Source organism: Stegodyphus dumicola, chromosome 12, assembly GCF_044657685.1.
Source record: "Stegodyphus dumicola isolate Sdum_Otavi_A_Nest chromosome 12, ASM4465768v1".
Classification (NCBI taxonomy): Eukaryota; Metazoa; Arthropoda; class Arachnida; order Araneae; family Eresidae; genus Stegodyphus; species Stegodyphus dumicola.
In genome coordinates, this window is record NC_140779.1 from 29,064,982 (window position 1) to 29,091,886 (window position 26,905).

At 34.8% G+C, this 26,905-nt stretch overlaps 1 protein-coding gene across 1 annotated transcript in view; it reads right to left on the bottom strand.

Annotated features, from left to right (window-relative positions):
- LOC118188415 (rho GTPase-activating protein 100F-like) overlaps positions 1-26,905 on the bottom strand; it is a 213,826-nt gene that overhangs the window by 69,966 nt on the left and 116,955 nt on the right. Inside the window, 2 exon segments of the mRNA XM_085827589.1 lie at positions 5,506-5,783; positions 10,146-10,524. Coding sequence (XP_085683715.1) covers positions 5,506-5,783; positions 10,146-10,524 — 657 coding nt within the window.

Genomic DNA, 26,905 nt, shown 5'->3' on the forward strand with positions numbered 1-26,905 from the left:
TCTTTCAAAAAGGCTGAGTTCGGTACCAGAAAATAAATATTTTCATACCTGTAAATGTAGTCATTTAAATTTTGGACACGTGTATACATCATATTAAGCCACTTAACCGTCACTTAAGAGCTCTGTATAGCTAAAGATTATACATCAGACTGTTGAGATTCTTAATTCTTAATGTTAGTTATGGAAATTCTTAAAATTCCGTTATACGTAGCTTGCTCTATGACATGTCATAATATAGACTGCAACGTATTTTATTTATTTTCTGGTACCGAATTAAGTTGATACAATTATTTGAATCTAATCAGTAATGCACAATAAATGATTTTATATGTATTTATTGCAATTTAAAGGTATAGGGGATGATTGCATGAAACGCTGGATTTCAATTTACGTTCAAAATAATCTACTGCTGCAATACAGATTATTTTTTCCAAAGTTCCAAACATCTTTTTTTTTTCTTAAGTAATATTTGTGAAATTCATTGAGTATTTACAGCGAAATTTACATACATAAAATAATTTACCTACATAAAACGGTGAAGCAGTTTTAACGGCAGAAATAAGAAAAAGTTACATGATGTCAGATCAAATGAACAAAGCTTGAGAAGCCATATTTATTTAAGTTTTGGCAAAATATTTATAAATGGTAAAAGAAATTCTAGTTGGTTAGAAACCAGCAGCAACCTCAAGCTGAATGTCGCACTCCTATGGACTGCTCATTAGTTCTTTTTATCAATGGGCAAATCTCAGGATGAGTTAATATGTTGTAAGGATTATGTTAATTTTATTAACAGTTAAATTTTGAATTAAACTTCCTTTCCTATCGCTTCTTAATTTCAACTTTCTACTTCCGGCCAGAACGTAGTTTCAGAATCACGTGTGAATGCTAGTGAGGAAGAGCGGTATTTAACCGCGAAGTTCTACTGTCTTAGTGAAAGAGATTGGAAGAGATACCAGATATTCTGGTTACACGCGTCTGTCTTTTTGGGCTACTCTCTCGTAAGCTATTATTACGCTCGGGCGTACTTTAGGCGCTTGATAGCTTCGCAGTCAATTAGCGCTAAGGGGACAATTCTGCAAGAATTTTGATAGCTTCGGCTATATCTCTTTAGTTAAGATTAGTTTGATTCTTAGTCTCTTAAGTTCAAGCCCAAGTATCGGCTTTATTGTACAACTCCAAGACGGAGTTCTGTTAAATCTTAGTTGAATAATAAAGGGTCTTTTAAAAACCCTTTCCAAGTTTATTTATTGTCTCACGAACTCAAGCGATTATTCGCTTGCTAGTACTTAAGATTCCTCACTTTTAACTGTAAATTAGAATTACATAGTCGGGAATCCTGCATTGTAAGCAAAGTAATAAGCACTCTCATTATCATGGTTAAAAACGGAATTGTGCTACCGCAGTGCAGGGTGTTTTCTCCTAATTATTTTAAGAAAATGCCCCAAAATATTAAAATGGTATTTTTTATTCACAGTGTTTTCAGCAGTTGGTAAAAATTCGCATCGGAAAAGTCCAAGAAGTGCCTTGATTTTTGACCTCACTTTGACATGGCCTTGTCGGTTTTGCTTCGTGTTTCGAACAGCATTCTCTCGATTGTTAATATCAAAAGCTTACTTATCAAAAGTAAATCAAGTTTCTATTACGGATTTTAAGGATGTGCCTTAATAAAATGTGTTTCACGAGTGATTTGACCAAATTGCATATTTTAAGGAGAAAAATTTAAAGTTTTTGAAACAACTATAGGAACGAAGTGCCGTAAGCCTAATGATCTTTCAAAATTGCTTTCTTGAATCCAGCATATCATGCGTATCGCAGAGAAGATTGTGGTAAACTTTGTAGGGTTGTACTTGAAATAGTAATGTGAATTAGACCAATAAACCTAAGAGATAAGATGCGAATAATGGCATAAATGAGAAGGTTAAAATAACTTTTTTATTTAAACATACTTTAGAATACAAATTAAAAAATACGCAAGCTGAATAATTCAAAAATATACTGTAGTACAAGAATGCTACACTATATGCCCCAACTCATGGTGATACAACTAAACAGAACAATCAAATCTAAGTTAAACTTTGAACAGTAGTCAACAACTGCGCAATTAGCTATTACTCGTAGCTGGCTCACTAGTCTACCAGGGAGTCAGAAATTTAATGTCGGCAGGAATTGCCGACGCCGAATAATTACAAATATAAAAGTTGATAAGAAACTAACATGTAGTATGTACCGGAAGCCAGAGACAAATTTTTTTGTCTTAAAATCCAATAACCTCAGCTTAAATATTGGCTACATATTTGTTGTAAAGAATATAGAAAGAAGAAGTTATAGAAAAGAACGAAATCATAATAACTGGTTATTTTAAAATAATAACCTTACAACTTTGACAAAAAAGAAATGCCAGCTTCATTGGCTTTGAGAAAGGGTTTCGACAAAATTTGATACCATAATCTTATTTATAAGCTCATGGAACTTTACTCTCTCTCTCATTTATATGATTGCTGATTATCTCATTTAGGCAGAATATTTAATGAAACGTAATCTTCAATATTACCAAGCCAATTAAAGCTCGAGTTCCCCAGGGTTCCGCACCAGGACCATAGCTCTTCAATTTGTAAATTAATTACTTCCGACAGATAGTGTAATAAAAGTACATGCAAATGACACTGTTCATAATGGCAAACTCTTTAAGACAGCAAAATACAGTTTTCAAGCTCCAAGCAGCTTTCAACAGTATTGAACATTGTTACTTTAAATACAGAATGTAAGTAAAAAACGCTCAGTGAAATATCTTAGTTGATACTTTTCTGAAGACACAAAATGCGGCCAGTATTAGTCAGTAATATTGCTTTCATTTGTGATATACTTATGTAATAAGAGTTAAATATTTAAGAGTCCTACTGGTTTCAAAGTTTTGTTAAGAAATAAGGGACAAGTGCCATCGAAAAATCTACTGGTGCGACGACGCCCTTGTGCTCTTAACGTGGATGGAAATCTAATCTTGCCATAGTAACTAAGAGATTTACCTTCATCTTAAGATTACGTCCATATTTACATACGCCTGGCCAGTTGGGACAATAGCAGTAAATTCACACAGGAAAAGATTATAAACATTTCAAAAGGTCCTTTACATAATCCTTAAGGCTTTCAGGTTGGTTAGAAACCAGTAGCAACCTCAAGCTGAATGTCACACTGCTATGGACTGCACATTAGTTCTTTTTATCAATGGGCAAATCTCAGGATGAGTTAATATGTTGTAAGGATTATGTTAATTTTATTAACAGTTAAATTTTGAACTAAACTTCCTTTCCTATCGCTTCTTAATTTCAACTTACTACTTCCGGCCAGAACGTAGTTTTAGAATCACATCTGAATGCTAGTGAGGAAGAGCGGTATTTAACCGCGAAGTTCTACTGTCTTAGTGAAAGAGATTGAAAGAGATAACAGATATTCTGCTTACACGCGTCTGTCCTTTTGGGCTACTCTCTCGTAAGCTATTATTACGCTCGGTCGTACTTTAGGCGCTTGATAGCTTCGCAGTCAATTAGCGCTAAGGGGACAATTCTGCAAGAATTTTGATAGCTTCGGCTATATCTCTTTAGTTAAGATTAGTTTGATTCTTAGTCTCTTAAGTTCAAGCCCAAGTATCGTCTTTATTGTACAACTCCAAGACGGACTTCTGTTAAATCTTAGTTGAATAATAAAGGGCCTTTTAAAAGCCCTTTCCAAGTTTATTTATTGTCTCACGAACTCAAGCGATTATTCGCTTGCTAGTACTTAAGATTCGTCACTTTTAACTGTAAATTAGAATTACATAGTCGGGAATCCTACATTGAAACCAAAGTAATTTTGTCGCTACCGAAAATTACAAATACAGAAGACCAAGAATTATTTCCCACAAAGAGGTATAACAAATGCCAGCTCAAAGTTTTAAGCAGCGCAAATGTCTTTTCGTAAATTTAAAAAAATGCTACTCTCTAAAGTAAATGACTTAAGAACGAAAAGGCAAAAGCAGGAACTTGAATATTCTTCACATCCTAAAGAATCTAATTGATAGTGGAATATGTTCAGTAATGTCTTAAACTGTTAAATAATGATAACTAGAAGCAGATCGCTAACTGAATAGGCACATTCTGCGTTAGTTGAAATCAATGGTCCGTCAAAGCGTGCTAAATCTTCTACGAGTTTTTTTCTTGTTTAAACGTACTCAAATCTACTATTTTCTTCTCTAAGCTACTCAAATCTATTATTTTCTCAAAGGCATGCTTTTGATCAAGCCCTCTCCCAGAGATGTTTTGTAACGTTTCAAATACTTTCGTAGTAGAAATTTCATTGCAAACAAAAAAAAATTGATTAATATTCCTTCCTCAATTCAAATCAAAATTTGAAAATGTTCAAAAAATTCCAAATTGCTAAAGCAAACACTTGTGCCTTAAAAACGAGTTTATTTGCAAATAACAAAATACGTGAAATAAGGACTGTTACCCAGATATTAATGAAAATCGTAACAATTTCTGGAAAATTTCTGCAAGCGATTTCTTGCAGCTGTGTATTTTACATGCATCATAGCCGGTGTCTTTTGATCCCAGTAGTATCGCTTTTAATTATTTTCCAAGCAGACAATATCCTTAATGATTATTCCAGTAGTTATCATAAATCGTATTTTGGTTTAATTAGTTGTGTAAAGTGTCATATAGGATTGGCATCATTTTAAATTACCAGTATGAAAATTTATTACATATATTTCTATGACCTTGACAAAAAAAAAAAAAAAAAAATTAGGCAAAAAATTGTGCCCGTATAAGACCCCGAAAAACAGTTTTTCTAGGCATAATATTTAGTTTGCTGTAACCGCTCCATTTTGAAAACCAGAACTCGCGAACATAGAAAAAATACAAATCACGATATTCCACAAAGTAAATATCTAAAATTTCTATAATGAAATGCATATGCTAGATAGGAAAGGAGCAACAAAACAAAATAAAAGGGCAAGAAGAATGAGAATGGAAGAACTCTAGACGCTATATCATTATCTGCATGTTTTAACCCCTGTTTAATAAAAAAGATTAGTTAAATAACAAAGTGGCATACTGTGTAATTCTTTGAATTTTAAAATATGCACAGATAAAGAGGAAAAACTTCATATCACTCAGCGCCAACAAAAGATGATGTTTTGTCAATTTGTTATTGAATGCAGCTATTTCATTTTCATCGGTGCTTTGTAAAATGTTAATAATTTCGTGCTTGTAAACATTCGAAAAAGAATGGTATTAAGGTTACCAAAATAATAATTCATTTGAAGAACCACTAAACATTTATTTCAAGAGCCACCAAAATTACTCAAACATGCATTGAGTGTGAAAGAAATTTCACTCGTACTTTATAAGGTTTTTAAAACATCTGGAAAAAAGTGTTTTTCTTTAACATTTCTTTTCCTTTTCGCAACATTAAAGTATATGATACGATTTTCAAGATGAGTAAAATAGTACAAAAAAGTATAACGTTTACCTTTTTTATAACAACAACAGGCGGCCTCCCTTCCTGCGGCTTTCTAGTCAGCTCCCTAATGCGCGTCCCTCCACTATAGATTCTCGAGCGGATGGTAAGGACAAGGCGTCGAGGGATGGACATGATGATTACTACATCGTCCAGGCTCATGTGACGAACGTCTACCAGGTTAACGGCCAGGATTTCGTCGCCTACCCTTAGTAGACCGCTGTTGTACACTGCCGATTCCAGGGCTATTCGGGAAATGAACACTCCTTCAGTCTCCCTTAAGCCATCACCTATCAGAAGACAGAAATCATTCGTCTTGGATATTGTTCAGCCATAATTATGTCATTGAAAATACATTCATTTTTAGATTCTAAATTGGCAAAGTGTACTGTAATAAAATTCCATTCGGTTAATATGAGGTTAAAACTGCAAGCTGTCATGGCTTGCAGCCAGGAAAACTCATTAAACACTCATTTCAGTGAAACAATTTATGAATCTTGAATAACAGATTGAAATCTGGACATGGACGTTTGTTGAGAGAAGGCAACGGAAAGTCGGTTAATTTATTTATTAGGATAATTAATGTTTGTATTAAATGACATTGCTTATTTCACTGTAATTTTGTTATATGTAATACATTTAAAAAAATTTTTTTTTATATATATAGTTCTTCTGCAAAATAAAATTCTGAGCAGTTTTTAAATTTAACGTTTGGTGTTCCCTTCAGGAATTTTTCGGGTACATTTAAAGGCCAGATGAAGGCTGGCCGCGTAGCTGCTAATAAAATATATTTTAGTGATATTCAGTTCAAGTTTTATTTGCAAAGATAGCGTACTGCATTCTATTTCGAGAGAAGTGGCAACAGTTAAAATCGCAAATGAGAAATAAACCTACTTTTGAGCTCATTGGTATATTTTCGTTAATCTGAAAGATTTTTTTTTTAGATGTAAGACACATGTCTTAACTCCTGAGCATCTGGAAATTTTCGGTTCGTTCTGAATACTTCTTTTTAATCCTACATGAACTTGCATAACGAAATCAATTTTGTATTAAATATATACAACGCAATGATATTTAATTCCAGTTGTATGAAGATATGTTTCCACACTTCTTAGATTATGTAACTGAGAAAATGCTATTTGCATTGAAAGACGAGGAATTCTTATGCCTTTTAGTGTATTTGTCCTCTTTCCTGCATTACCTACTTGTCTATTAAAATTCATTCTAAAGGCTTATTGCACCCGGTAACAAGCAATAGCATTAGAAGGCTAGAATTATTATCTGCTCTGAATTATTCTGCTTTAGAATTATTCTGAAAGTAAAACTTCTAAATAAAAACTATTTATGCACTTTAAGCTACAGGGTAGCCACAGTTTTACAGATTTTTTTAAATATGTTGTTCAATATAATAATTTCTTTTGGAGAAAGTATTCAACAAATACTGCAAGCCTTTACAAAGTCAACTGACCGATTCATTTAAGCAGAAATATTGTTATGATCTACGGGTCCGTGGATTTCGAGTATTCGGGGAGTTTAAGTAACTTATGATAACACTTGATGAAGAATCAAAACGCAATTTATTTGCCAGTTTTACACAGGACAGTTCCAAAGACGAGGTTTACGTTCGTCGAAAAACTACGACAAGCACGCTGAAATAATCAGCAAAACATCCTTCAGGCTATAACGGTGAACATAGCTTCAAGGCGAGGTTCAAGACGAGGTTTACGTTCGTCGAAAAACTACGACAAGCACGCTGAAATAATCAGCAAAACATCCTTCAGGCTATAACGGTGAACATAGCTTCAAGGCGAGGTTCAAGACGAGGTTTACGTTCGTCGAAAAACTACGACAAGCACGCTGAAATAATCAGCAAAACATCCTTCAGGCTATAACGGTGAACATAGCTTCAAGGCGAGGTTCAAGACGAGGTTTACGTTCGTCGAAAAACTACGACAAGCACGCTGAAATAATCAGCAAAACATCCTTCAGGCTATAACGGTGAACATAGCTTCAAGGCAAAGCAATAAAGTTCAGCTCCTCAGTTAATATCTGAACTCAAGACACTCCTCTCTCTCACAGAACAGGGAGGGTGTCTATAACTTTAACCTTCCTTCGAGAATATTCTCGAGAAAACCGCTAAAAATTGCGTTTTAGAATGTTCTCGCTTCGTCTGTGACATATCGGCATACCAAATATTGCCAACTGGGCAATTTCGCGCCGGATCTGGTAATCCTACCTTTCTCTGCCCCTTTCTGGCAACTCTGCTTTCTGGCAACGCTTTGCGGGGAAACTATCTCATAGCGCAGCCGCTAGGCATTTCCCAGCAATATAAGAGCCACTTATATTTCCCAGTTACTGTTTCTGTTATCAATTAAAAAATTAAAAATCCTTTGTAAAAGATAAAGAACTTAGAGTTTGTGAAACAGTTATATTTTTTCCTTAAACAAGTTAGTATTAGCAAAACTTGAAGGTGTCCGCAGATAACATCGCGAACGAAAACGTCGCGGAGAAAACAACGCAAGACGAAAACGTCGTGTTACAAAACATCGTAGGAGAAAACATCGCAAAGAGAAAACATCGCAGTTCTAAAACATCGTGGTGCAAAACATCGTCGTCGAAAATAAAGCGGTTCAAAAACTTCGCGGTTTAAAAACATCGTCGTCGAAAACATCGTGGTAAAAAATAAAGTATCTACAAATCATCGCATGACGCTAACATCGCAGACATGCTTTTTTCAGATTTTAATAAATGTAAATGGATATTCCCATAATGATTTGTGAGCGCAAGATGTAAAGAAGGATAATTTTTGCTTTCACATTTTTTTATTAACTAATAAATTTTTGCTGAAAACGTAAGAAGGAAACTTAAGCATAGAAAATTAAATGCAACATATAGATTATACTTTTCATGAAAAATTACCAGTAAAAACTTTATAAAAATGATTTATTAATGGCCTTTGTTAGTTAACTACTCGTATGTCGGTTTAAAATTCTATTAAGTGCTATACATTGCATTAATTTTCTACGCTTAAGTTTCCTTTTTATTTTCTCAGCAAAAAATTATTAATTAATAAAAATTATGAAAGTAAAAATTATCCTTCTTTCCATCTTGCGCTCACAAATCACTATGGGAATATCCATTTAAGTTATTAAAGCCTGAAAAAAGCATGTTTGCGATGTTATCGTCATGCGATGATTTGTAGATACTTTATTTTTTACCACGATGTTTTCGACGACGATGTTTTTAAACCGCGAAGTTTTGGAACCGCTTTATTTTCGACGACGATGTTTTGTACCACGATGTTTTAGAACTGCGATGTTTTCTCTTTGCGATGTTTTCTCCCACGATGTTTTGTAGCACGACGTTTTCGCCTTGCGTTGTTTTCTCCGCGACGTTTTCTTCTGCGATGTTTTTGCCGGGATGTTTTCGGCTGTAACCAACTTGAATAATGAAGTAAGTGCGTAAAATATATTATGGGTTTGAAGACTTGAATCTAATATCTCTTTGCTTACAGGTGTCTCCCTGATAACTGTTTTGAAGTGATATTGGTTTCGTTTCATCTTATAGTTAGTTAATAGCCAAAGTATACCTTCTTCTAACATGGAAGAAGAGTGTGTTGCCTTATAAGTAGCTATGCAAGGGAAATTTTTTTTAAGTCTCATATCTTTTATATTAGTATCATTATAAATTCATTTGAAGCAAAATTTAAGCATGATATCTTTTCACATCAGAATCCATTTTCTTTTAGTTAGATTATTAACTGGTACACATATTTGCCTTGCTTACGTACATAACATTCTATGTACCTTTTTAACTCAAAATACAATATTATATTAAATTACCAAATATTGCATGTTAAACTTTACAGGGTCTCCTTGAAATCATTGAACATCATTTGGTATTAATTTTTATTTTCAGATACTATTTCGTCGTTCCTTGCTAGTGAAAGCCTGTCAAAGGATTTATATTACTGCACTTTCAGATTCTTTTAGAAAGTAATTAGCTTAGGTGTCATTTGAGTACAAGCTAACTACAATGTTTATATTGTTCTACAGTTCATCATTATAATCAGCGTGGACAGCTTGTACGCTATTTGTGTAAACGATAAATAAGTTTAATCTTATTTCATCTAGTTAACTCTCTTTATTAATACTAACGATTTCTTATATTCAAAATTATATAATTAATATCATGTGTTTTGAAGAATAGGTTAAAAGAAACAGACAGTTGGTATAGTTCGACCGCCTCATTCGCGACCATGAGCCCAACATGCATGCGCCATTCGGACCGAATTATTCTCAAAACAGGGTGGGAGGATGGAGACTTTCTTTTCCTCGAGCACATAAATTCTCTTTTTCCGGAGAAGAGAAGACTTTCACGTGAGATTTCACGTCGCAGCAAGTAATAACGCCCCTTTTGGACGAGTCTATGTCTTTTGGCAGAATGCCAGCCAAGGTTGAGGTTGAGCGGTCGAACTATACTTAAAAATAGTTTTGAATTGATTTAAATTTCTTTGAGGCAAACATAGATTCGCTCAACGTAAACTACGTAACTAAAAGGTGATGAAATTGTTCGTTGTGAAATACTGGCAAAAGTAACTCAGCTGTTATTTTTTGAGTTGATGGTTAAGCATAAAAGAATCGTATTATTACCTTCTCGTATATAAAGTCCAAGGGTCTGTCCAGGCCTTTTGATGATCTCGACGAAACGAACGACGTGAGTGGCGTCTGCAGCACTTAGGTACTTTCTGTAAGATTCAGCGCCCACGCGACCCAAACTGCAAGGGTCGAACATGCGAATCAGCATCTCGCCCCCTCTCCTTTCCACTGCGTCCACGTGGGCTGCCGTCGCTGCGTCGTAGTCGTTTTCTACGGCCTCGATCTGGCGGAAGATATCAGAGCTGATGCCGCTCACTTTCCGGAAGTCCCTCTGTACCACGATGCCATGATGCGGGGGTGGTGGACGGTGCCGAAGCACACGTCGCATACCCCCTTCTTCCGTGACCGTTTCCACTGTGTCTCCTCTCGAATCCTAGTCAAGAATTATATACATGTATAAGATGAAACAAACAGCCATACAAACACAAAAGTTGTTCACTAAAATATCCAAATTAGTTATCCAAACTACTTTAATAATAAAAAAAAAACAGTGGAGTTAGCTGAAGATGGGATATTCGTACCCTCGAATTACAAGAACCTCTCTGTTTTTCTCTGTTCTCTGTGTTTGTTCATCATTTGAATATTTTTAATCTTAATCTAAAACCATTAAAAGCTTTAACTTAAAAGTCCAGAAAAATCAGTTTAATTAATAACCAAATCAAACCTTCCATTTTTTTTTTTTTTTTTTTTTTTTTTTGCCAAAATGCCATTTTTTGCAATTTCAGCTGATTTGGATTATTGATATCATCTCGCGAATCACTTCTGCCACATTCCTAAATTTCAAGAGAGAACACTGCGTTCTATGTTTAACATTTCTGTATGTTAGCTTTTGAAATAACCTTCTCCTCTCTCCATTTGCTTTGATTTAAAAGAGCTCAGAAAATGAGAAAATGTCAGATGTTGCTCAATAAGTTTTGTCAGATTTATCTTTAGGGAAATGAATTCCAAAATGTTTTAATTTATATACTTAAATTACTAAATTTCATGTGTAGCCTTTTTAATAAAGTTGGTGCAGAAGTCTGTCGGATTTAAATCCAAACGACTCTGCTGCAGGTAGAATATACAAGGCTGGGAAACATTTTTAAATGGTATTAAAAAATTACCTACTTATCTCATGTATTATAAATTATATGTATTAAAGTTATATCATTTATTTAAATCTTTAAAACAAAATTAAAATGCAGGTGCAGGTAGAAGTGGGCGGGATACCAGAAATTCACCTCTAGTCGTACAGATATAATTCCGACACACTAACTGCGCAGTTCCAGCTTAGGATTTGAGTGAGAACGGTCAGAGGATTTTTTACTTCTTTTTCCCTACTAGTCAACTTCTGGAGAGAATATCGGCTCGTTCTGTATTTTGAATGCCGCGCAAACACCATACACTTACAAATACTCATGACTTCTCCAAAATTCAGTGCGGCAGTCAGCGTCACTAACTATTATGCCCTCTGGGTGGTAAATTAAAAATCAGTAAATTTAGGCAAATATTTGAAATGAAAATTAAATAGAAGAGTACTGGGGCCTCCAAGGCTATGAGTCACCAATGACTGTCAGTGCTAAAACTACACATTACCTGAATAACAGTTTCCACCCATCCGCAAGCTGAGGTCAGTTGTGATTAATGAGACTATTGAAACCATTAAGACTATTGAGAGTCACTTGATGTCAATCACAGGATCACCGTATAAGGCAGTAAATTTTGATGTAATTTAAAATCGTAATTGCATCGAAACATATTGGCACTTTTCTAGATGTTAGTCACGGTTGAAATTTACTGGGATCAATCAATAGATCACCAATGGGGAACAATGAATTAAATTTTGATTTGTATTTAAATCAAAACTAAATCGAATCGCAATTTGCTCGCCAAGGTCGTCAGTCACCATCTCCCGTTAAAAATTTCCAGAGTCATTGATTATTTACTGGCTGAATGGCATCTAAAGTTAACCTAAATTTAGATAAGTTGAAAACTTAAAGCTAAAGCTAAATACACAGAAATCTTTTAAGAAAACAGAAATCTGCTAGTTACCAGCGACCTATGCAATGAAGGCCATTAGCGGGATCAATTTGTAAGTGACCACTGTAGCACAGTGCAGTAAATTTAGATAGATATTTAAGCTAACTTTAAATGTAAGAACAGGGATGCATTTCAGGACTGTTGGTCAATGGTGAACATCAATGTGCTTTGAGATCACCATTACCTTGTAGTATGAATGTTTTGGAGGTCAATCCATGGGTCTCCTATGTGAGGCAAAACAGTAAGTTTAGATAAATATTAAAACTAAGACTATGTTGTAGATCATGGGCCCATTTTAAGCATGTTGGTCATATAGCTTGAAAAAATATAGGCCGCCATTGTAGTCAGCGTAATAAACTTATACAACACTGACTACAGGGGGTGACACATATTAAAATTAAATCAAAGCAAGCCCATACCCATCAAGATAACGTGTGATCCAATGGATTAGGGTCACTAAATTTAGATATATTTTTTTAATTAAAATTAAATCGGAATATATCGAAGACATTTAAAGATTGTTGACCTGTAACTTGAAAGCCCCTTGCAGTCAAATTAAAAGTTACCAGTATGAAGCTATGCTGCAAATTTAAGTAGATATTAAAATGAAAAATCAGTTGGAAGCTCACCGAAGTTCGTCAAAGCTATTGGTCAAAACTACTTATCAGTGTCCTTCCACATCACCAAAGATCTGCAGTTAAAAGACCATTTGATCTTAACTCAAATGCCATCCATATGGAACGTTGAAGTAAGTTTAGACAGATATTTAAATTGAAATTAAATAGAAATACACCATTGCCTTTCAAGGGTATTGTTCTCTGCTGACATACAAATTTAGTGTCTTTTGGGGCAACTCAGAGATTGCATGATGGAGCAGTGCAGAAAATTTCTACATATATATTTAAAATTAAATTGGAGTACACCTATGCTCGTCAAGCCTGTGTGTTGGTTACCAATGCAAATCTACGTAAATGTGATCTAGATGTTGGAGGATCACTTGGAATCACTGGTGTAGGGCAGTGCATTTAAATATATTTTTTTAATTTAAATTAAAATTAAGCACATCAATACCTTTATTTCTCTCAGTTCTCTTAACCTTTTGAAGACGAGATGGCCATTATAGTGGCCCTAGAATCCTCTCTTTGAAAAGACGGGGTTGTTCACTTTAGTGGTCATGTCTTTTTCCCCCATTTTCCAGGCTGAAAAGCGGGGTGTAATGTCAAATTTGACGTCCCTGGGGTTTTAACCACTTATCTCTTTCAAAGGTCTTCCTTTTGCGACATAGATGCACCCTTCTGAGAATCCATTAAACTACACACAAGAATCTTTGTTGTAAATACGAGGTGATTCCTTAAAGGGGGAAAGCATTCGGTTCAAGATTCCCCGTTCTTTGGTAGCTTTTACTGCTACCGAAGCCCCGGCCTCAAAAGGTTAAGTCAGCTGTGTCACACAGTAAATTTAGATGGTTATTAAAATTAATGGAAAATCAGCAATGGTCGCCAAGATGGTTTTGTTGGTTATCAGCATCCATCAGTGTTATTAATGAATACTAATGACAAACTGGAAAACATCTGGAACAGTAAACACGCTTAAATATATATCTAAATAAATATTCCCAGCACATCGATGCGTTTCGCAGATGTTGGTCACTGGTTGCTGTAAGCTGAAGATGGTTTGAGTTCAACTAATAGGTCACTGGCGTAGTCAGTTAAGGTACACTTTTAAATTAAAATGAGAGGAAAGTGTAATATAATAAGAAAGGCCATTATTCAGTAGTGATCAGCAAGCTGGAACTAATCAGCAACCTAGAGATCATCGGTTACTACCCTTACATCAATGACCAGTGTTGTATGGTGCAGAAAATTTAAACAAAAATTTTAATTAACATGTAAATGAAATACAACAGTGTCCGTTCGAGCTTTTATTAGTGATCTATGGATTGATATTCAATGAATGTCGAACACAGACCATTAATGTAGAGGAATGGAATAAAATTGAGTAAGTTTTTAAAATAAAATCGCACTGAAAGACACTGCTGTCAATCAGATCTGTTCTTCGTTTACGCGTTGGTCACCAGTGACCTGTAGGTACTGGCGAGAATCCATAAGGTACTCGTAATGGGCAGTCAAATGAATGAAATGCTACAGAAGAACAGCCTCACTAGTCACTGGTGACCTATGGGTTTTCACTTATCAGAATAGGGCAGTGCGGTACTATTGTAGTAATCATATTTGCCAAAGAAATGAAGTATGTCCTAGATCATAACATGATGCAAAAGTTATGATTTAAAACGTTATAAGGTTTTTCTCCCACTTTCCTAGTGTGCCTTCGTGCTGTGATGGTTCTGCGCGCTGGGCCGGTATTTCAGAGGCCTGTGGCGAAGGTGATTGCTCATTTTTCATCTTACCTGCTTCCAAAAATACCTAATGTCTCTACAGTGGCGTCCGAACTAAAAGGGTTGTGGATGATGATTCTCCACACCCAGGACTTGGCGACTAGGTCCCCTGAAACCCTAGTCGCCTTTTAAAAAGGGGAGTATATAAGGTATTTATCCCACTTTCCTAGCGTGGCTTCGTGGTGTAGTGGTTCTGCACGCTGGGCTTGTATTCCAGAGGTCCGTGGTTCGATTCCCGGCGAAGGCGGTTGCTTATTTTTCATCTCTCCGGGTTTTTCAATTAGCCAAATGTCTCTACAAAGTACCTGTTACAGACGTTTCTAACGTGAAAACTAATTTCTTGAATATGTTTTGGAATTCTTCAGGTTTTGGTTTTCTGAAAACTTATCATCCGTCCCACATCTAGAGGAAGGGAATCTTAATTGTTTTCTTTGAGGGGGGAGAAAAACACTAAAATGTTTAATGGTTCTAAATTTGGAAGAAAACATGGTAATGTGATTTATGATTGTTATCTCTTACGTATAAAAAGTTGCCATTATGTTTAATTTAAACTGATATACTAGAAAGATTAAATATATATGAGAATTAAATTTTGAAGATTTATATCCAGACATATTTCCAAATTTTGATTATTTTTGTTCTGTAGTAAAATGCTGGAAGTAGTGTTACGGTTTTTGTATTTACTTAGCTATTTTTAATAGAATTTGTAATTAAAATTGTTTTATATTCCCGTGCAATGCAACGCGAGACTTATTCGAAGAGACAGCTACGGCGGAAAAATTAAAACACAGGAGCACGTGCATTTAACATTTTAATAACAGATATCTCGTAATTGTACACTTTTGCTATCCAGAAAAATCGAGAAAGTACGAGAATGTGCTCGTGCACAATTAAAAAGCTTTAAAAGCTGGAGGAAAACGTCTCAATTCAATTGTTGTTTGGGTAACTGTAGTTGTTTACTTATTGCTGTTAATGATTGTAGTATATTTGCGGTAAAACCGGATTAGTTTTCTGTGTTTTGAATTAAGTTCTGTTGAACGTTTTAGTAGTTTGAAAGATAACTACTGTAAGATATTGCGATATTGTACGAATATCTTTAAGGAATTTTAAGCATTTTGTTTTTATTTGTTGTTATAAGAATAAACGGTACTATTCAGTTTCGAGGGCCGTAAAAAATCGCCAAACTATTGTTGATGCCAATGCTGCCAAAAATAATTGCGGCAACCCTAATAATTGCCGCAAGAAAGGAAGTACAATAGTAAATAACTATCTAAGATGGATGTTTTAATTTAGGTGAAAGGTTAATTTCATATAATACTTTTTTATTATTATATTTTATATGAAAAAGGCTAAACATGACTGAATGGAAGCATAAGAAGAAATAACTATTTCAGATCATTATTATAATTTATATAAAAATTGGGTACTTTTCCGTTTCGCCGGCGCAAATCTCGCCAAGCAGACATAATTGGAGACAACATACAGTATACACATAAAAAATATTAAAAAAATGTTAGTTCTAAGAATTCTTTTTTTGAAGGCATAAACATTTTAATATCGCTTAAAATTTTATAAAAAGCCAATAAATAAAGACAATAAATTTATAAAAAGACATTAATTTAAGAATTTACTATGTTTTCATGGTTTAACATCCTGATTCGCCGGTTCATATCACGTGACCCCAAGCGATCTCATCTCACGTAAACTACTGTACAAAAATTTAATGCTCTCAGTAATTATCTACATTCTACATTAATTTTAAGTTAAATCTTAATTTGGAACACAAGTTTAAATGCAAGAAATATTTCAATTCGTACGAATAGCTTACTCAGAAATTATGTAAAACTGCAGTGCTTTACTTTGCTAATGCATTCTCATTAGAATTGATGAATTTAACCCTTGACTTTACCTTTTCTATATTTTCGGCTTCGGGTAAGCGCTATGATTGCATCCTAATTGATTTAATTACCGAAAATGGCCTTAGACATAAAACTGAACTATCTGATAAATATTCTATAAAATTATGTGCCAGTATTGAAAGAAACAATCAATCTGATAGGAAAAAGCTGCGACTTGTTTTGAAAATGAGACGTAAAAGGTTACCAGCGAGAATATTTCGTTTGGCATCGGTTGTACCATTATTGGCGACTTTATCGCTTGCGCCGGCAAAAATTGCTAAAGATAGCTGAATGGATGCCTGCATTGCTATTTTGCTACGGAGTCATCTCTAAAGCATAATTTCATCTCGATGGTTGTTCAAGCATAATTTTCTATAATAAATGATGCCTTTTGTTTGAAAAAATTCTCGGTAAAGTGCAGAATCGCCCACTTATTTGTTTGTCGCTTTTTACAAGGGTAAAAACAATTGGATTTTTGTCAAGTTTCTTTTACTCTTCGAGTGAAAATACGTCGATGTGTACATAGATAAAGTCAAGGGTGTGCGCAGTGCCATTTTCGTGCAATTCTGGGATTTTTTGTTTTTTAAAGTGAAAATAGGTCAATGTGTACATGGATACCGAGTATGTGCAATTCTTAAAAACGCATCAAGCAGTAGGCGATTCTGCACTTTACCCAAAATTCTATTTCAGACTTTTCATCACGGGTAATTCCTAAATTGTTAAATCCATAGGATATCAAAAAAAGGATTTAAAATTAAACTAGTATTTCAATGGAGTCTTAAGAAATATAGAACTATGTAAACTTGTGCAATTTGAAATCAGCGCGTACGCTAGATTTGGCGCGCTGTTAAATGGGCGCGTTTGCTAGATTTGGCGCTTTTGCGCATACATTTTCGCTGCAATTTTTTTACGGTCCTCAAAACGGAATAGTACCGAATAAACTTTATTCGCTTCTCATCGGACTTGTGCATTCAATTTGTTACGAATCCGTACTCATGCGACAATATCAATTTTATTCATGTTAATGAAAATAAATATTTAGTCTTTTATGGCTACAAATAACTGAGTAACAGAGTTTTCTCACACATTCCTTCATTTATTGATACTTATCTCACAAGTTTGGTTATAATTCCAAAGGAGTAGAACGTTTGGTGATATGAATAATTCATTTATATAAAATAATTAATTAAATACGAAAGAACGAACGAAAGAGTTACCTAATAGCTTTTATAAACATTTTCTAGATAAAAAGTTCCTTTAAAATTTCATTTATTTGCAAATAAAACTATATACTTATAATAATATATTGTATCGAAGATTTGAGCTTGTTGTATGATTAAAGCATGTTAGTATGTGTAAAATATTACATAAAGGTAAATTTCAAATAAGTCAAAATAGCTGAAATTTTTATCGAACATTTTCTTTGTAGTTAGATTTAAAATTTTGGTGAATTAATAATTGTTACTACAGCCTTTATTTATGTTATGTTTGAAATAATGTAAACTTGCGTGTAATGAATGGGTACAGGGAATATATATCACATCTCTCAGCGATCATCTTACTAAAAGAATCATTTTCTAATGTTACTAATATGTCTCTGAAAATAATTAAAAAAATTTACTTGCAATCTGAAAACCTCAAATTAACAACTTGGAGAAACTGGAGGAAATACAATTATTAGCTATTAGAAATGTCCTTTTATCTTGAAAGTTAAAATAGATAAAAATATATTAAATTATATTAGAATATAAAATATATATTTTATATATGATTATATGATTATATATATATTATATATATATATATATAATTTTATATATGATTATATTAGTATGAAAATATATAAAAGAAAGGGGTATTAAAATGAATACTTAAGAGAATAAAAGCATTCACTTAAAGCATTAATTATAATGAAGAAATTTCGTTCTGAAAATATCGGAACAATTTTTGAATGTATTGATGAACCAAAAAATTATGGGCAGTGATGAGATTTAGGGCGGCTTGCGCAAGCCATTTATTAAATTTGTCTCTAATTTTCTAGAACTTTATTCTTTTTGTTTGCTTATTTATTTAATTCATCCAAAATACCTATCGTCTGCGTCAGAATCAAAATTTCTCTCTTTTCCTAAGATTTAGGGTCTCATGTAATTTCGTTTGAATTCTATCAAACGATTTGCGAATGGTGCAAAGGTCTGTTTTCAATAAAATTATTGTTGGATATCAAATTGTTTTAGTTAAGTTGATGGGCTGAAATTTCGTTGCTTAATTTTCATTAAAAGATTTCGACATAGGAACTACCCCTAAGTTACTTAATTTAAATTATTGAGGTCACTGAATCCAAGCCAAATGATCTAAGATGTGGCCGATTGATCGATGCTATAGGTCGAAGAATAGGATCTTCTTTGATTATAAAAACATAGTTCCAATTTAACGACATTTTTCTTAAACGAGAAATTCTTAAGAAACTTTGTTTCTAGACTTCACGTAAAACCTTCTTCGAAACATCATCGCTCGGTACCAAAACTCTATAAAAGATTAACTGACGTGAAATAAGAAAATAACATGTAACAGCTTCCGGCATAAATTATGCCGCATAATGAAATTTATTAATTTTTTCTGTAATTTCTGTAACATTATATGATTTATTTATTTTCCTAAATTTTAAACAATTTTCTTATTTATGCTTCCTTGAGAATCCATTTTGTCCTTGAGCAATAAGTATTTTCTTTTACTTTCAATTTTTTGGGTAAAAATAATATATTTAATTACAAAAAATTAATATTTTTTCATATAAGAACACTTCCTTAATTTTTCGTAGTTCAAGAATGGCTATGATTACCCGTTTGCGATAAGAATGCATACACTAACATGCATCATCTACATTGGAATGATGCATATTAATGTGGAAATATTATTGTGGTTGCGGAGGTGTTGAGGCATAATTGTCTCCACTACGTGTGCGTGTAATGTGTAAGGCTGTTTATGTTAACAATTGGAGATATTGCGAAATATTTGTTTCCACTACGTGTGCGTATAATGTGCAAGGCTGTTTATTTTAACAACTTCGATAATCGCCAGACTGAGATGGCCCGAAGGTAGTAAAACGTATCTACTAAGTATTACCGCTCATCATGTGTACATTAGTTGCCGCTGTTTTTATCTGTGAAAAATCGACTGACAATAATGAAGACAGATGGTAGACGCCAATAAATTGGACTCAACGCGTGATCGACAAATGTCATTAATGTCATGATCATCATAAACTGTCTCGCTTGCAGAAGGCAAATAGCTGACAAGTAAACGGCAAATAGTAAGTCAACCAACGGATAAATACAATGCAAGTCTACGTATAACTGTACCTGAGAACATGAAGAAGCAGATTGAGTTAGATTTAGAATCTGGAACAGATTTTCCTTTAATGTGCTTCTCTCAAACACTGCACTATTTACGTTTACGACTACAGGTACAGGATAAAGAATGGCCGGCACCTATGTGCATCCAAGTAAGCATATTAGGTACAGCTGTGTTTTGCTAAATGCCAAGCTTCAGCCCCCAATGGAATTCAGAGAAGAGACTGTACTTGAGAACTGAATAATGGGAACTGATTTTTTATAATTTTTATGTAGCTAAAATTACAGTCTCTCCCCTTCAAAGTAATCTCCTTGCCACACAGCGTTAGAGACGTTGTTTTTCAATCCATAGCAATACTGGAAATCGGATACTGGAATTGCCGTCAGTTGGTTCGTCATGTTCGTTTTAATTTGTTGTAGTGTCCCAAAATGGCATCCTTTCAGGTGCATTTTCGATCTGAGGAACAGGAAAACGTTACATGAATTTAAGCTCTGGGAGAAGTAGACTTAAATTGAGTAGACACAGGGAGGTTTGTACCTGCCCCAAAACTCATTAAATGAAAATACACTGTAAACAAGACGCATTTTCAAGGTACAGCATCCAGTTGGTCTTGACTCTTGGTTAAACACGCCGCATGACCTTTTTTTTTTCATCATCTGTGGTTCATCATCTTCAACATCTTGTGGTACAGTCCGAGAGTTTCCCAACTCTTTTTACCTCCTACCAGACCTCTCGACAGGATTTCGGCTTGCCGTGTATTTTGAATGCCTTCTTTCCAGACAGACATTATACGCTTACAAGGAACCATGTATTCTCCTGGATACGAACCTAAGCCCTTCGATGCGTCATTCAGATTTTCTAACTACTATCTCGTCTGCGCGGCGTGGACTACTGTGAGTCTGTGTGCATCGTTACTGGACAATGAAAGAATTAAAAACTGGTAGGATGAAACACGATCACATCCTCTACATCACATCGAAGGCGATATTAGCGTACGTTTTTTTTCCATTCAATCCGTTGACCGAAGCATGTATTGCGGAACATAAATAGGCGGATGGTGGATATACTATGCTTGGATAATATTCCCAAGGGTTATCATGAGCATCGTGTTTGTTGTTCAGTACACCATGACATCAGTCAAATGTGAACATCATCTTTTAAAAGTAATATATTTGTGAACATACTCGTTTAAAGTTTCTAACTTTCCATCAGAAATGGACTGTCCTTGCAGGACTCTTTAAAGATCGGAATTATGCAATGGTATAAGGAATTGGCAGATGAATTCTACATGATGTCTTGACTACATGATGAATTCTACATGATGTCTTGACTACATGATGAATTCTACATGATGTCTTGACTTCCTAACTCGCCTTATATTAATCATATTAAGCACATGCAGGATATAATTAGCAAAGCAACAGCCTTGTGTTTGGCATAGATTTTAGTCAAGTCTTCATTGATTTCAAGGACAAAGAGATACCGTTTCCTCTTCATCTGCATTGAAAAGGAATGAGCAACGAAGGGAAAGCCACAGTTGTATTCATGCCCAAAAGAAGTAAAGTAAACGAGAAGGTAGCGCCATCTAAGATTTCATAGATTGCTAGCTCAGGCCTCTAACCACCTCTTTGTAATCTAGGAAACCTCCATGGTCTCTACTAAAAGGCACTCTGCTTTCAAACCTCGTACAATCTTCCTTCAAACACTTACCAAGGAATTGTATGACACATGCAGGTTGCAACTTTTTCGAGTGCTAAATATGGAATACGATTGCATTAGAAGTATGGTCATAACGGTTTTAGCTGATCAATGGGTCTTCTAGGATCAATATTTACTACAGAAACCATTACATCCGGCTCACAATTTGCCATCAGTTAAACTGACACTAGGTCTATTAGGAATGCTTCTTTCTTACACGAACTATGAGAGATTTCTAAAATGTCATTGATATTTAGTACCACCAATGAATCAAGTTCTATAAGTTATTTGGGGATTGCATCGCTTTAACCCTCCAAGGTTTATGGACGTAAAATTCCGCATGGAAGGATGGCTTTGCAGTTCATTACCCATGAAAACTTCGGCCTGATACTGATGTATCAGTTTTATTATATTACTGATGTGTCCGATAACTAAGTATAGGAGGTTCATAAATAAAGTAATGAGATTGGTTTGGTTTTGGTTTAATTAATTATGGCAAAGCACAATAGGGCTATCTGCCTAAGGGGGAGGGATGCCTTCGTGGAGGACTTTCTAAGGGAAACTGGCTCGTATACACGTTACACATGGGGAAAACCACGAAAACGTCTATGCAACCAGCCCGTTCGCGGGATTCGAACCTCGGACCGAACTACCAATGTTCAGCGACTTGGTAATGGACCGCTCGGCCGCTGGTGGGCACAGTAATGAGACTGGAAGCGTAGCATTGGATTTGGCAACACGTTTGGCGAAAAAGGTGAAGGTGTAGAGACATTAGGTATTTTTGGAAGCAGGGAAGATGAAAACTGAGCAATCGTCTTTGCCGGGAATCGAACCATGGACCTCTGGGGTACCGGCCCAACATGCAGAACCACTGCACCACGAAGGCACGCTAAGAAGGTGGGAGAAATACCTTATAAAGGAACATTCGATGCACAGCCAAGCAAGAATTTTAACTGCAGAAGTTAACTCTTGAAGTTGCCCGTAGGATTTCTTTTTTCGCAAACTGTTTTATTATAGTGCGTTCTGAAAATGAGTGACATCAATTTAAATAATATTGGGCTATCAAAATTTGCTAATATCTTTTCCAAAGATTTATCAGGCCCTTGAAGACAATGTTTTATAAAAGACAACGTTTTCAGGTGGTTTAAGGCATTTTCAGAAGGAAGGGAATTGTTGGAGATGGACCTCACAGAGAAAGGCCTACAACTGTAAGAACTGACGAAAATGTTGTCAGAATCCGAGATCCTATGAATTTTGATCATCGCTTCGCAGTCAGAATGATAGAAGAAGAGTAAAATTACAGCATCGTTCATCAGATTTTGACAAACGCATTGGGAATGAGGGAAATCTTTGAGAATCTGGTCGGAAAAGCCTTTCGCAAGAACCAAAAATAAACAGGATGAACAAATGCTTTGACTTTTTGGAGCGGGCTAAAAATGATCTTAACTTTCTAGAACATGGCACTACTAGTGAAAAATCTTGGGTGTTCTAGTGTCACCCAAAAACGAAGAACCAGAGCTCAAAATGAAAAATATTAACTCGATATGACAAAAAAGCAGGAATGAACTGCGTTTTCGATAGCCGGGAAATTGTCCACATGTTTTTGCCTCCAGTCCTAACTGATATGTTTACAGAGATATTTTTGAAAAAAAGGGTCATGCTGCGTGTTTAACCAAGACTCAAGACCAGCTGGATGTTGCAGCATGAAAATACGTCTTGTTTCAACGTATTTTCATTTAATTAGTTTTAGGCAGGTAAAAACCTCCCTATGGCTCCTCAATTTAAATCTCTTTTTCCCTTAGTTTAAGTCCATGTAGCAGTTTTCTGTTCCCAAGATCAAAAATGCACCTGAAAGGATGCTGTAACAGATTTAAATAATATTAAAATCTTGTAGTTTAAATAATTTAAATAGATGAACATTAAGGTATTTGTGAATGGCAATATTTGAAACCAGACTCGAGTGCCTCGTGCGACTCTCGCACGAAGAATGTAATTTATTTTTAAATATAGTATTGTTTTCTCTTCTTGTTTGCATGTCGCCATTTTTTTGAGTGTTAAATAAAAGTTATTGCTGTGTTCCATCATTGGAGTTGCTTCATTTCGCCAAAGAAGTATCACAGTCTTAATTATTTTGGAGGCACCGACCAAGATCGAATAATCGTGCGTATTTTTATTTTATTAGTTCATCACTGAACATAATATTAGTGATACCAGATTACTACTTCCTGTTCATATAGAATTGCTTTATTTTATTAGTTCATGACTGAACGCAATATTAGCGATACCAGATTATTATTTCCTGTTAATATTAAATTGTCTTATTTTATTACCGTATTTGATATTATATTTAATATTTATTTTAGTTGTCCAGACGGTAGATATTTATATTGCTCTATGTTATTATTCTTATTTTAATCACAATTAATGTGGTAGAGAGAATGAACTTCATATAATTTAAATATTTCATTTTTGAGCTATTTTGAGGAAATATAAGGAACACAGTGTTCGTTAATTTTAAACGTAGAAACAATGTCTTACTTAGGAAGAGCTCGTAAGGAAGATTTGCAAAATCTCGCAGCTGAACTGGGAGTTCATGTGACCGCAGATTTGAAAATAGTTGATTTAAAATAGAAAATTGTTGAAAGTAGAGATTATGATGAAGTATTCGTCAAAGGAGTCTTAGACACAGTAAGAGAAGAACGGAAAGCGAGGGAGGAAAGAGAAGAACGGAAAGAGAGGGAGGAAAGAGAAGAACGTAGGAGACAGGAAGAAGCAGAAGAGCGGAGAAGGAACGAACAGTATGAATTAGAGAGATTAAGACTTGAAGCAGAGACAAAGTCTCAAAATACCGGACAGATCCGGCCGAAAACGGAGCTGCGTCACCTTATGCAGAAATTCGATGACAAGAAAGGAGATATCAGTCTATATTTGCTATTGTTTGAAAGGCAAGCAGAATGGGCTAAAATTGATAAAGAAGAATTTGTATCTCATTTACTAGGACTACTTCCTTACGAAGTAACCCAGTTAATAGCTAGAGAACCCTCCGATAAAGCTAAAGACTATGAACACGTGAAAAATTTATTGTTAAGACGGTTTAAACTAAGCCCGGAAAAGTTTAGGCAGAAATTTATGAAACATCAAAAAAGTACCGAATCCACATGGGTGGATTTCAATTATGAAATAGAAAATTATTGCAAAGAATGGGTGACTGGTCTAGGAGTTAAGACTTTTGATCAGTTGCTAGATTTGATGGTGCTTGACCAACTTAAACGTCGAGTTCCTCCTGAAATTCGAGATCATTTTCTTGATGAATGGGTAGAGATTATTTCATCTAAAAAATTAGCTGAAAAACTTGATGCCTATGAAAACGTTTGCGGAAACTTTCAAAAAAGGCCTGTAGTGGATCGGCAGAAAGAGAGATACAATGCACTAACTCATGGTAAATTGAGTTGAGATAATAAAAATAAAACTGAAAAAAAAAATTGTCATCAGGATTTAATTCACAAAGCTGGTTTCATAGACCTAGAAGTCCACGTCCAGATGATAAATATGAAAAACGAAAAACGCCACAATGCTATCAGTGTGGGTCCTATCAACATTTAAGACCCCAATGTCCAAAACTTAAGAATAGTACTGAATCTGCTGCTAATCTTAACAGAATTAGTGCAAAACCAGAGGATAAATTTCTATTACCTTATACTAGTATGGGTTACGTAAATGGTCATAAAATTCCTATATTAAGGGATTCAGGTGCTAGTATTGATATAGTTTGTCGCAAATACATCACGCCGGAAATGCTGACAGGTGAAAATGTGTGGGTGCAACAGCCATTAGATTTAAATCCAACCTGTTTACCATTGGCGGAGATCGAACTAAATTGCGATCTTGGACGAGTAATAACTAAGGCTGCCATTATTAGAAATGAACTCGACAAAGGAAGGTATTTATTAGGCAATCGAACTTTTGCACTGGTTAATAAACAAGGAAAGGAACCTGATAGTTGTCCTCACCAGGTTAATGCCATTTCTACTAGAGCTCAAAGGAAAAGAAAAATAGCTGAAGAGGAGATCTTGGAACCGATGAAGGAAGAAAATAAAGCATCGAGAGATGTATTTGAAGAAGAAGTTAAATCACCAGAATTAAACGAGGAAGATGTTCACGAAAATTTAAAAAATGATAAAGAAATTAATATTGAGAATCATTTTGCAATGCAGCGTTATCATCATCTTTCGGCTTTTGATTTAATATCAAAGCCGCTACTAATAGACGAAGAAAACAATTGTCGAAAGCAAATGACAAATGAATATTATCCGAAAGGCACAGATGAACTGAGGAAAGGCTTTGCTGTGAATTATAGCCGAGGAACTGGTCCACCATGGAAGAGATCTAGGCGCCGTCAAGAAAAAAAAAAAAGAAGACTAATTTGAACACTATAATTTGAACACTTCCTATTTAAATGTGGTGTAAAAATATTTGTTTAAAACTTAAAATTTTCGGCCTGAAAATTTGGAAACTTATAAGAGAAGTTTTCTTTTCTCTTTAAGCAATTGAGCAAGCCGAGCTTATAAACTTTCGAAATTTACAGAACTTTTCCCTTTGGTAAAAGTCTCTCCGTTGGGGAAGAGGTTGTAACAGATTTAAATAATATTAAAATCTTGTAGTTTAAATAATTTAAATAGATGAACATTAAGGTATTTGTGAATGGCAATATTTGAAACCAGACTGGAGTGCCTCGTGCGACTCTCGCACGAAGAATGTAATTTATTTTTAAATATAGTATTGTTTTCTCTTCTTGTTTGCATGTCGCCATTTTTTTTTAGTGTTAAATAAAAGTTATTGCTGTGTTCCTGTCATTGGAGTTGCTTCATTTCGCCAAAGAAGTATCACAATGCCATTTTGGGACGCCATAAAACATTAAAACGAAAATGACAAACCAACTGACGGCAATTCCAGTATCCGAGTTCCAGTATTGCTATAAATTGGAAAAATATCGTCTCTAACGCTGTGTGGCAAGGAGATTACTTTGAAGGGGAGAGTGTGAGACTGTAGGTTTAGCTAAATAAAAGTTATAAAAAATCAGTTCTCATTATTTATTTGCACACCTCGTATATTGGAAGTAAAGGAGCCAAATTACAAAGTAACAAATTTATTTGGGAATTATAATCAAGAAAATACCACTTCATGATAATTCGGAGAGCTTTAAAATTTCAGGGCCAATCCCGTAACGCTCGGAGGGAAAGCATATTTGCTTTTCTAATGAATCACATACAAAGTCACTTTTGCCCACAACTAAAAGTTACAAAATTCTTTTCTTTCCTAGAACGCAAAGAAAGATTCGTTGAAAAGAAACTCTTTACTGATTCCACTACAGAATATTGTTAAATAGATTGAGC